The 12,502-nt window shown below is 35.4% G+C and overlaps 1 protein-coding gene across 1 annotated transcript; it reads right to left on the reverse strand.

Annotated features, from left to right (window-relative positions):
* Positions 1-7,272: 7,272 nt before the first annotated feature.
* LOC142835487 (olfactory receptor 4C15-like) lies at positions 7,273-8,214 on the reverse strand. The gene has a single exon (XM_075949006.1). The coding sequence runs from the start codon at positions 8,212-8,214 to the stop codon at positions 7,273-7,275; it is 942 nt and encodes a 313-aa protein (XP_075805121.1).
* Positions 8,215-12,502: the final 4,288 nt, after the last annotated feature.

Below are 12,502 nucleotides of genomic sequence, written 5' to 3' on the forward strand. Positions count from 1 at the left end.
CCTCTTGCTTCTGAGTACAAGGATTAAAGACATGCACAACTACACCTGACCTTAAGGTTTTATTTAATTCTTTTTCACAATTTGGAAATTTTCCTGGGTGGGATCTGGCCATAAGGTCACTGCTTCCTTTATCTTTGCTCTATTTGCTATGACTCATGAAGCTGTATTTAAAATATTTAGCTTCTTTTGAAATCCACAGTCCTAAGGTCCATATTCCATCTAACAAAAGCATTGCCAGACCTGTCACAACATTAAGCTTATTCGTGATACCAATTTCTCTCTTACTTATGGTTTCTATTGCTGTGAAGAGACACCATGACATGACAAACTTTATAAGTGAAAATATTTAGAGTGCCTTACATTCTTAAAGGACTAGTCCACTATCATCATAGTGTAACATGGTGGTGTGTAGACAGATACAGTGCTAGAGAAGTTGCCCAGTATCTTGACTTGCCAGCAACAGTAACACAAGACCACACCAACTCAACAAGACCACACCTTCAAGTAATGCTACACCCTTTGTGGACATTTTTTACAAACCACCATGGTTAGTGTATTACTTAGGGCTTCTATTGCTGTGATGAAACACCATGACCAAAAACATGTTTGAAGGAAAAAGTTTAAATAAAGCGTACAATTTTGTAGCATTGTTCATCATAATGGAAATCATGACAAGAATTCAAACAGAGCAAGAACCTGGAGTCAGTTGATGTAGTCAGCAGTTGATGTAGAGACCATGGACAGGTGTTGCTTACTGACTTGTTCCTCTTGGCTTGTTCATCCTGCTTTACCATAGAACCCAAAACCACCAGCCCAGGGATGGCACCAATAATAATGATACATGTCCTCCATAAATTAATAATTAAGATAATGTTTTACAGGCATTCCTTTGGCTTTATAGTATGCAGACACTTTCTTAATTGAGTTTCTCTCCTCTTAGCTGATTTCTCTAGTGTCAAATTGACACAAAATTCTCCAAACCAGTCAGATTTGCCCTTTTCTCAAAAAAAAAAATGTATGTTATACAATTCACTCTACAAGAGCAAGGTCTTTAATCCAAATTCAGAAACTATATAAAGAATCTAGGAATAATGGCAAACTTATAAACACGGAGCTGTGGAAGCACAGATAGGAAAAGCCCTAGAGCTCACTGGCCAGCCAGTTTAACTAATTGGAGTGTTCTTTGTCAGTGAGAAACACTGGCTGGCTCAAGAAAACTAAAAGGATACATTCTGAGATACAGCATTGGATGCTGACCTCTTATCTTCATGCACACAAGCACACAAGTGAATATACTCAAATGTAGATGCTTGTGCTTTTGTGCAGGCACACACACACACACACACACACACACACACACACACACTTCTTGAATACTTTTCATATATTTGCGTCCATGCCTGGCAAACACAAGGCACTAGGCTGTTTCCTAGCACTTTAGAACAAGGCACAATACTGACTGAATTTTCACACTTTGTAGGTAGATGCAAGATATCAAACTGAGGGCAAAGCTAACTAAAACATTCAAGGAGAACCTGAGCTTTTTGAGAAATGCTATTTCTCTTGCTCTCTCTCTGTACATGCATATATGTATACAAATACACATACATAAGTCTTCAATATACATAGAATACACACACACACACACACACACACACACACACACACACACACACACATATATATATATATATATATATATATAGAGAGAGAGAGAGAGAGAGAGAGAGAGATTTATGTGACCCCAGATATTTTTAAAATCCACACTTTAACATTGAAAATCTGCCATGAGTCATGTGACTTCCTCATGAAACAAGGCCTGAGAATAGCATGAACAAACTCTTCTTGCGGCACGACTCTGGAGACTCTGACCCATTTTTGGCAAGACCAATGGATAGTTAGTTCACTGAATAATTCTGAGCATGACCCTTGAAGCACACATACTACCCGCTTTCTTTGTTTTCATTATGCAAATCATATTGCTGATTGCATATAGTTTTGCTTTCTAGGAGCTATGGATAGGATAGATACTATATAAGAAAAGCTTCCCACTGATGACTCTCCTCTGGGTGAACCAGAGGAGATATTGTTATGATTACAGTGGACTTAATTCATCTACTAAAGCCTTTTATGTTAAAGTGTTACCATAAATTTAGGATTCTTATGAACAGGATATTGCCTTTCCAATGCACCTCATGACTAGTCTGAATGAGTCACAGAAGTTCATGTCAATATTAAAATTTACATAACTGTTCTGGAAAGAATAATTTTAACCAAAAAAGTCTAAGAGAAATTTAAAAAATAGATTGCATCAGGTAATAGGAACAGTCTAAGAACAGAAAATGAAGCAAAATCATAGAAACCCACAAAGCCCTCATTTTTAACAGCTGTGCCAGGACTGTAGGAAGTTGAGAGGAAGGGAACTTCAGAACAAGGGATAAGCAAGACCAGCTATTAAGAGTAATTCTCAAAGTTATATTGCTTATAGGATAATTAAAAAAACCCTTATATTCCTTGAAGAGACAGAGTAGTACAGAATGCAGAATAAATTGATTCAGCTTCAGGTGATGAGCTGATTGGGAGAACCGAAACCCTACCAGTTGTAAATATTAACCACTAGAGAAAAAAACTTTCTCTTTGTATGATGTTGTAACTACACATTCTGCAAAATGGACACACTGGTTCTGCATATAGGTGTGTCTGGTTAGATAACTTCCTTTGTTGTTTGCAACACTGCCTATGCTTCTAACACTAGAACTATAAACCAAGTAGGTAATGGTTAGTGGTGGGAAAGTTAGGGGACAGAAGGGGAATGAGATTAGGGAATCAAATTTGATTGTAAAACTGTTCATGCAAACCATTTAACTGTATAAGTTAAAAACAGTCCACGCTCTCTAGTTCACTTTGAAACAGGTTGTCACAGTTTCTTTACCGCACCAACTTTACACATTCATTCCATGTCATTGGAACATTTGGAGCATGGCTCTCTGCAGAAATAAATTATTTAAATTCATTTAAATACTTATAGTAACTGCAGTGAGCTAATTGAGTGTGAACTCAACATATTTTTTTGTCCAAGAGTTAAAAATATGAAAGTAGTTTTTCCCATGCTTATGGTAACTCAGCTTAGAAAACAAAATGAAAACCTAAATCAGCAATTGTTATAGGACCTTTGTCAAACCATTAACAAAACTAGTAAGAATAAAAAGCATTGAGTAACCGTCACTAAGCATTTGCTTATCTCTGTGAAAAGTGTTGCGAATTCTTCTCCTTACATATCCTTGATAGATTTTATACAGAGGAGTGAAAGGATAAAATTATAAGCAGGTGCTTGATTTTAATTGTGGATTGGAAATAAATCTATATCGATCACTACAATCTAGCCTGAGTAAAGCTTTATTGTTTTGTGTTTCAAAATATGGATCCAAAGTATCATTAAAAAAATTGAGCCAGAATTAGTTTGCCTGGTTACTTCTCATAAGTAAATGACGTGATCAAGAGCAACAATTCTTGTGTCATGGGGACAAAGACATCAAAAATCAAACCATGTTAGGAGGAAGAAAGATGATGGAGCACAGAATTGGAGAAGTGAGCCCTGTTTAAGCCCCTGAGGTTTTGTTACACATGTGATCATATGTAATGTAGCAGCATGTTTCTGATGATTGTTAGACTCTAATCACGGTCCTCATGAACTCTTTCCTTATATTGATTAAATCTTATGTCATATTGATATTGAGGGGGAAAATGCACTCTTTTACTCTGTACTGTCATGAAAGACTAAGAAAAGAACAGAATGGATTTTTCTGTATTGTTTCTGCATTACATGGTTAATTGACAATTGATCAATGTTCATATAACAATAAATTCATTTTTTCTGAAAAATATATTTGTTTCAGAAACCACATGGCTAACTAAGACTAATGAAATTTATCTAAGGGGTTTATATGTAATGTGTGGCAGAATTAAAATGTCATTTTACTGATGATTATCACATTAAAATTGTTTTTATTTCTGTAGCTAAAGATAAGAAAGTTAAGCCACCATCTACTTTTAAAACCAACTTTACGTTTTTTAATTCTTTGGCTACCATGTTACTACAGAAATTATGGAAATAGGGCCACACCATTTCCATATGTTACTAATACAGGGTTTGCTTAAGTTTTCTCTTTCTTGATACTTGAATAAGAAGCATCATGCCAGCAGTATAGACACTGAGAGAAACAGTTAATAAATGGGACCTCCTAAAACTGAAAAGCTTCTGCAAAGCAAAGGACACAGTCAACAAGACAAAATGAAAGCCTACAGAATGGGGAATGATCTTCACTAACCCCACATCAGACAGATGTCTGATCTCCAAAATATACAAAGAACTCAAGAAACTGGTCATCAAAAGAACACATAATCTAATTTAAAAAATGGAGTACAGACCTAAACAGAGAACTCTCAACAGAGGAATCTAAAATGGCTGAGAGACAACAAGGAAATATCCAGCATCCTGGTCATCAGAGAAATGCAAATGAAAACTACTCTGAGATTCCATCTTACACCTGTAAGAATGGCCAATTTCAAAAACACTGACAAAAACTTATGCTGGAGAGGTTGTGGGAAAAAGAGTGAACACTTCTGCATTGCTGGTGGGAATGCAAGCTGGTAGAGCCCCTTTGGATGTCAATGTGTCGATTTCTCAGAAAATTAGGAAAAAAACCTTTTTTTTTTTTTTTTTTTTTTTTTTTTGGTTTTTCGAGACAGGGTTTCCCTGAAGCTTTGGAGCCTGTCATGGAACTCCCTTTGTAGACCAGGCTGGTCTCGAACTCACAGAGATCCGCCTGCCTCTGCCTCCCGAATGCTGGGATTAAAGGCGTGCGCCACCACCGCCCGGCCTAGGAAAAAAACCTTCCTCAACACCCAGTAATACCACTTTTGGGTATATTTCCAAAGGATGCTCAATTGTGTCACAAGGCCATATGCTCAACTATGTTCATAGCAGCATTGTTTGTCATAGCCAGAACCTGGAAACAACCTAAATGCCCCTCGACTGAAGAATGGATAAGGAAAATGTGGTACATTTACACAATGGAGTACTACACAGAAGAAAAAAATTTGAATTTTGCAGGAAAATGGAAGAGCTAGAAAACATTATTTTGAATGAGGCAACCCAGACACAGAAAGACAATTATTACATGTACTCACTCATAAGTGGTTTTTAAACATAAAGCAAAGAAAACCAGCCTACAAATCACAACCCAAAGAACTTGGACAACAATGAGGACACTAAGAGAGACTTACATAGATATAATCTAAATGGGAAGTAGAAAAAGACAAGATCTCCTGAGAATTGGGAGCATGGGGACCTTGGGGAGGGTTGAATGGGTATGGGAGAGGCAGGGAGGGGAGCAAAGAATAAAAGGTAGAGCTCAATAAAAAAGTTAAAAAAGAAGCATCTTTCCCAATTAATTGCTATACCAAATCAATATGAAAGAGTTTCTTACCTGTCACTAGAGGAACACATCCACATTTTATTTAATCAAATTACACATTTCAATAAATTCAAATGGTACTCACACTATGTAGCTCCTGCAGATATGCCAATACTAAATGCTGGCACCCTATGACACAGAAACGTGTATTACTGAGTCCTGTGAGTTCTTTGCTGTTCGCCTGTCTTTAGCCCTGACTATTTCCAGGAATTAATGAAATCCACAAAATTTTTAGAATTGGGATTAATGTAGAATGAATGACAAATAACTAGATCCATAATTTTTTCATTTTTCTAAAATTATTACAATATAAGAAAGCACAAAATTTTAACCTTTTTAATATACACTTGAAAATAATGAGTTACCAGCTAAGAACTGATACTCAAAATAAAATTAGCACATCATTTCTAACCCTTTTAAGATATTTCGCTAGTGATAGGTATAACTTGTTATAGTCAAAAGAGAACTCAGAACGTCTTTATCAAAAATCATCTTGGCTTCTTTACTGATGCTGCAGTGCCAAGCATCTTGAAGGCACTGATTATCAAAGCGCCAGTGCTTGAACAACTTGGACTGGCTCTTCATTGCCCTTGGTGGCATTTACAGCAAAACTCTTGCCTGTGTTTTTGACCTGTTTATTATTTGTCTCCCTTGCTATTCAGTGTTTCTCACAGCTAGATATGGGTTAATGTAGCAATTCTTATAAAAGCTGATATTAAAAGAACAAAATCTATGGTAGTCCACCTAGGAGAATCAGCTATTCAAACTATTGAGTGTTCTTTAGAACATATTATTTAAGTGGTATTAGTAAACATGAGACACAGGATCTGGGAAAAGACATTAAAGAAAAAGATTAGGGAAAGTTTATAAGCTTACTAACTAAAAATGAATCATTGGGTTTTCACCTTGTGCCTCAGAAACACTGAATTATCATGGGTAGGAAGATATTTTTATTATAAATCTAATGAAAAGCCTTGGTACCCTCCTGAAAGTAAAGTGAGAAGTTTTAGGCATTTTGATTTTCTATTAACATTTCCAGAATTTTAATAAAGACAGAGAAGAATTTGAAACAAAGATTTATGACAAAGACACAACAGGAAATATTCTGGTTTAGTGAACTGCCCGGTTTTCTGAGCAGAATTCTCAGATCAAGATTTTTCTGATAATGCATAAAGAATAAAAAGCAGAACACATCACTTCAAAAGTCAAAGGAAAGGTTGTGGTGTTATATCAGATATGAAAGACAAATAGAGAAGAAAAAGAAAAATTAAAAAGGAACTGAGTGGTTATTTTTCTGTAGAATAATCAGATATTCCTTATAGTAGGTTAATAAAATAATACAAGATAAGCTTGATAGAAGAGGTTATATGAAATAACTTCTGATCTATTAATTTAATTAAACTTAGAGACATTCTGTGTAATATTTCTGTAACCACAAGCTTTGTGACACTAATTTTCAGGAAAAAGGCATTGAGTTAAAAGACTAATTTTATTATAATGTAGATCATAGTTCTTATGAGCTCTGCCGTTTACTCATTTTTCCTCTTCTACTTTGATATGCCTATTTAGTCCAAAAAGACTTTAGAAAATCTATGAAGAAATGATTTGTGTATAATAAAGTCTATCAGAGATTCAGGTTTCCATAGTAGGTCACGTGATGTACTTCCTTCTGCCCATCTCCTACAAAATGAAAATAAAAAGGTTTCCTATTTCTGAATTCTCCTTTACTGCTTTTGTATACACCCACTTCAGACCCTGCCCTCATCCAGAGCTGGACTATGGCTCTTATAAAGTTCTACATCTCATCTCCATCAGATACCTCCATCAATCTCTTCCACAGTTTCTTTATGGAGCTTTTCATGTCCTTATTTCTAAAAGTGTAAATCAGAGGATTGAGCAAGGGAGTTAGGATAGTGTAAAATATTGCCACCATTTTGTCAAAATAAAATGCAGATGGAGGTCGGGCGTATATAAATATGCACGGAACAAAGAACAACACCGCAACTGCAATGTGGGATCCACAAGTGGAGAGAGCTTTCCATTGCCCTTCAGAGCTATAGGCTCTAAGAGAGAACAAGATGACACCATAGGATACAAGTAAAATAGAGAAGATTATTATGCAGATAGACCCACTGTTGGCCACCACCAAAAAGCCGAATATATGTGTATCAGTGCAGGCAAGTTCCAGTAATGGGAACAAGTCACACATGAAATGATCAATGACATTGGGTCCACAGAAGGGTAATTGCAAAGTAAAGATAATTTGTATGACAGAATGCAAGAATCCTCCTGTCCACGCTATTCCCATCAACGTGACACAGAGCTTCCAGTTCATGATTGAAGAGTAGTGCAAGGGCTTGCAAATGGCCACATAACGGTCATAGGCCATGACTGTCAAGACAATCACTTCTGCTGCAGCAAAGAAGTGTTCAGCAAAGAGCTGTGCCATGCATCCGCCAAAGGAAATGGTTTTCTTTTCATAGAGGGAGGCCACAACCATTTTTGGTGTGATGACAGAAGAGAAGCATGCATCCAGTAGTGACAACAATGCCAAGAAGAAGTACATAGGGGAGTCAATCAGTGCTGGGCTACAGACAATGGTCACCACAATTACCATGTTGCCCCCAACAGTTGCAATGTAGATGAAGAAAAATACAATAAAAACTATTTTCTGGACTTTAGAGTTCTGTGAAAGTCCAAGAAATATAAACTCTGTTACAAAACTCTGGTTTTGCATAATTTCAAGGAGAATGTAGAAGTGAATCTGTGAATAGTAGGAAAAAAATGCTTCAAATAAGTATGCTATTATCATCAAGTTGAGGTAGTAGTAAATAATTTTTTTCTTAATTGAGAATATAAAAAAGTACATTGCCCAACACATATACATCACTAACTGAATTGAAGAGGATATATATATATATATATATATATATATATATATATATATTTGCATATGTAGACAGATAGATGATGGGAAGATAGATAGATACATAGATACATAACAGGTAGATACGATAGGCATATATATTAATATATTACATATATTAATATAAGTAATATAAGAAAAGGCAATGAATTTGGGGGAAGTAGAGTAGAAATTTGAAGGGGAAAGAAGGAAGTAAGAGTGGGAATAATCTTGATAAGGTGTACATGTATGAATTTTTTAAAAAAGAAAAAATAATTTCCTGGAGTCAATATTGAGATGTCATATAGAATTGAATTGCTGGTTATTTTTATTTCCCAAAGCAACCACATGCAGTTTGTCTTTGAAATGCTGAAATTTATGATTCCCTGGTGGATTCCCAAAGTAGAATATCAAAACACATTTTGAAGCCATTTCTATGTTATACACATAGTTAACAGACTGTGAATTAATAATGTCTGCTATTTGCTTGGAACAAGACAAAGGATAATATTCTGAAATGTCTGATCAGAACATGCATCTGCCAACAGAAAAATGGACAAAATATAGTTTAGAATGAAATTGAAAATCATCACCACATGTTAAATTGTCTTGATCATTCTGAAGATTTTTTTGAATGTCAAATGAATTAATTTATTTTTTAAAAAAGCATATAAACCTATTATGTCTGTTTTTGTTTATAACATAAATGTTAAAAATGTACAGATTTTTTAATTCATCATTTTAAACTCTGTGATATAATAATGCCTTTTGTCATGATAACTGAGATAATACAAGTTAAGCTTCTGCTTTGAACTTAGGTAATGAGAAGTTGTAGGTTTATTATTATTATTTTCATGGAGAAAATTTTAGTAAAATATGTTAATTTCAAACTCACAAAAGACATTATATGGTATTTTAACAGAGGCTTTATGTTTCTAAAATGCACAATCTGTCTTTGAAATGAGCACAAAAGAAAGATGATTTATATTTTCAGACAAGAACTACCGAGTGGTGGTGGTCTTTATACACTTTATTTCTAGGTATAAAAATTGAAGTATCTTCTTTCTTTGTTGGTGTTTGATTGACATATCTTAATAAAGTTAACAGGAAAAATGATGAAGTATTAAAAATCAATGTTTCAATTATGCACATATAGAAATTGGCCACAGGTACATAGAAGAGAAACTGTAGATTGAAGAGTCTTAAAATTTATACTTTCCAAATATTTGTTCAATATTGCCTTTTTATGCAAACAAAGTTTTTAAGATATAAGATTTGAAATTTTTAAGACTGCCCTATAGCAGGGATGTTAATAAATAGCTTACCTGTTCAACTGAAAGGTTTATGTAAAACATAAAATGTAAACAAGTGAAAAAGGATTCACTTAGTGTCCTTACCAACTCTAGCTATAATTCATCTCTACAGTCAGCTGTCTTATTCTCAGTTTTCCCATGAAACCACCAGATAAATATTCCAGCTCTTGAATTCATTTTCACAGGCAGAGACTATTTCAACTGTGTCTGAGTTCTCTCTTGTGAAGAACACTGAAATATATTAGTAAATTTATTAGTACAATTTTATGCCCACTTGTTTTCATGTACATACACACACATAAGCACATACGCACACACACACACACGTATGTTTATATATGTGTGTTAAAATATCTGAATAAAAGAGTAAGATATATATTCCACTGTCTATTTATCTATATATAAATAAAGAAAGATGAGCTTATTTCAATGAATGTATCTGGTTTACACATTATTATATGTTTATAGAACTACAGGACTGGCCGGGCGGTGGTGGCGCACGCCTTTAATCCCAGCACTCGGGAGGCAGAGGCAGGCGGATCTCTGTGAGTTCGAGACCAGCCTGGTCTACAGAGCTAGTTCCAGGACAGGCTCCAAAGTCACAGAGAAACCCTGTCTCGAAAAAAACCAAAAAAAAAAAAAAAAAAAGAACTACAGGACTTAGCTATATGCTTTTGCCTTAAAGCAACAATTCCCATGTGTTCTCAACTCTAATATTGACCAGTGACTTTAACACACGCTCCACCTCAATTTAACAGTGACTAGTTTATCTTCAGGACAGAGAAAAGACAAAAATTTGTAGCAAATAAAATTGAGAGCTTGGGGGTGGGAGTGGAACGGGGGTAAGGGGAGATGGGGAGAGAGAAGTGAAAGGGGGAGGATGGGGAGAGCTTGGGGGAGTGGGACAGTTGGGATGTAGGAGGAGTGGATATGGGAGCAAGGAAGTATATATCTTAAGGGAGCCATTTGAGGGTAGGCAAGAGACTGGACTCTAGAAAGGTTCCCAGGTGTCTAAAGAAATGCCCCCAGTTAGTTCCTTGAGCAGCTGAGGAGAGGGAACCTGAACTGGCCCTATACTATAGCCACTCTGATGAATATCTTGCATATCACCATAGAACCTTCATCTGGCGATGGATGGAGATAGAGTCAGAGACCCATATTGGAGCACTGGACTGAGCTCCTAAGGTCCAAATGAGGAACAGAAGGACAGAGAACATGAGCAAGGAAGTCGGGACCACCAGGGGTGCGCCCACCCACTGTGACGGTGGAGCTGATCTAATGGGAACTCACCAAGGCCAGCTGGACTGGGACTGATGGAGCATGTGATCAAACCAGACTCTCTGAACTTGGTTGACAATAAGTGCTGACTGAGAAGCCAAGGACAGTGGCACTGGGTTTTGATCCTACAGCATGTACTGGCTTTGTGGGAGCCTAGTCTGTTCGGATGCTCACCTTCCTAGACCTGGATGGAGTGGGGACCTTGGACTTCCCACAGGGCAGGGAACCCTGACTGCTCTTCGGACTGAAGAGGGAGGGGGTGGGGGAATGGGAGGGAATTGGGTGGAAGGGAGGAGGTGAAAATTTTTAATAAAAATAAATAAATAAATAAAAAATAAAATGAAGCTAAGTGGGACTTTGTAGGGGTGTTATGATATTCATTTACCACAAAATTAGTAAAAATAAACATTAAAGAGAAATATAAATGTTCTTATTTCCTATTATCAAAAAGATAGTAATAATTAGTAGAAAAAAGCCCATGAATTTGAAAGGAGCAGAGAGGGATATGCAGGATGCTGAGGGGCAATGAAACATAGGAGTGAAATGATGCAATTATATTATAATACTTCAAAATGAAGTAACATATTCATTAAAGATAGCAAAATAATTACATGGCCTGAATTCTAGGTAGCATTGAGAAAATTAGTCCACCTCAAACTCATCAGTTTTCGAAAGGCTTTGAATATAATTCTTCATAATAACATTATGAAAAGTGTAAGTCCAAAGGAAAATGTGAATATCTGCAAATACAAATTTATATCTAACTTTAATCAATCCTAATATGTCCTTATTAAAATCATACTTTGTTATAATGTATTCATCCAAATAATCTTTTTAGAAAATATATCAATAAATAATTTGAAGATCACAAAAATCTTCGATCTTTTATATTAGTAACCCAAGTTCCAAAATTTTATTCTACAGCTAAAATGAGATGGGGAAAATTTCATATCATAATATGTTACTGCATCACAAACATATTGAGAAATTAAAATAACTTAACAATTCAGTAACAGTGATATCTAATTAAACAAGAATTTTATTAAAATTCACTAATGCAAATCACTAATATAAGTAAAATTCCAATTGTATGAAGTTGGAATGATTGAACAGTATAATAGTCTATGTGAGGAAGTGGAAAAAATCTAATATAGATAGTATACATGCAATTTATAACCTAGAAGGTAGTATATCACAATAGGGGAAACTTTTAATTTTTCTGCATTTGTCGTCATAATATTTGGAGTAGAAAATATAGTTGAAAATTCCCTTTTCTTCTTTTAAAAAATTGAGTGGGAAGGGAAGAGGGGAGGATTTGGGGTGAATTAAGGGAAGGGAAATAATAAGGACAAAATATATTGGAAGAAAAACTTTGAATAAAAATGTAAATACATAATCTACTTTTTTAAATTCTAAATAAGGAATAAGATTTGTGGATATGGAAGTCAGGCTAATACTACAGAACTGTTTTCATTAACACTGTAAGACTGTTATAAACTTTATAAACAGCAATACCATGGACCCAAACC

The sequence above is a fragment of the Microtus pennsylvanicus genome, chromosome 1 (genome assembly GCF_037038515.1).
Source record: "Microtus pennsylvanicus isolate mMicPen1 chromosome 1, mMicPen1.hap1, whole genome shotgun sequence".
NCBI lineage: Eukaryota > Metazoa > Chordata > Mammalia > Rodentia > Cricetidae > Microtus > Microtus pennsylvanicus.

Excerpts from the sequence above, each read along its gene's own strand:
- LOC142835487 (XM_075949006.1), bottom strand. The coding sequence starts at position 8,214 with ATGCAAAACCAGAGTTTTGTAACAGAGTTTATATTTCTTGGACTTTCA.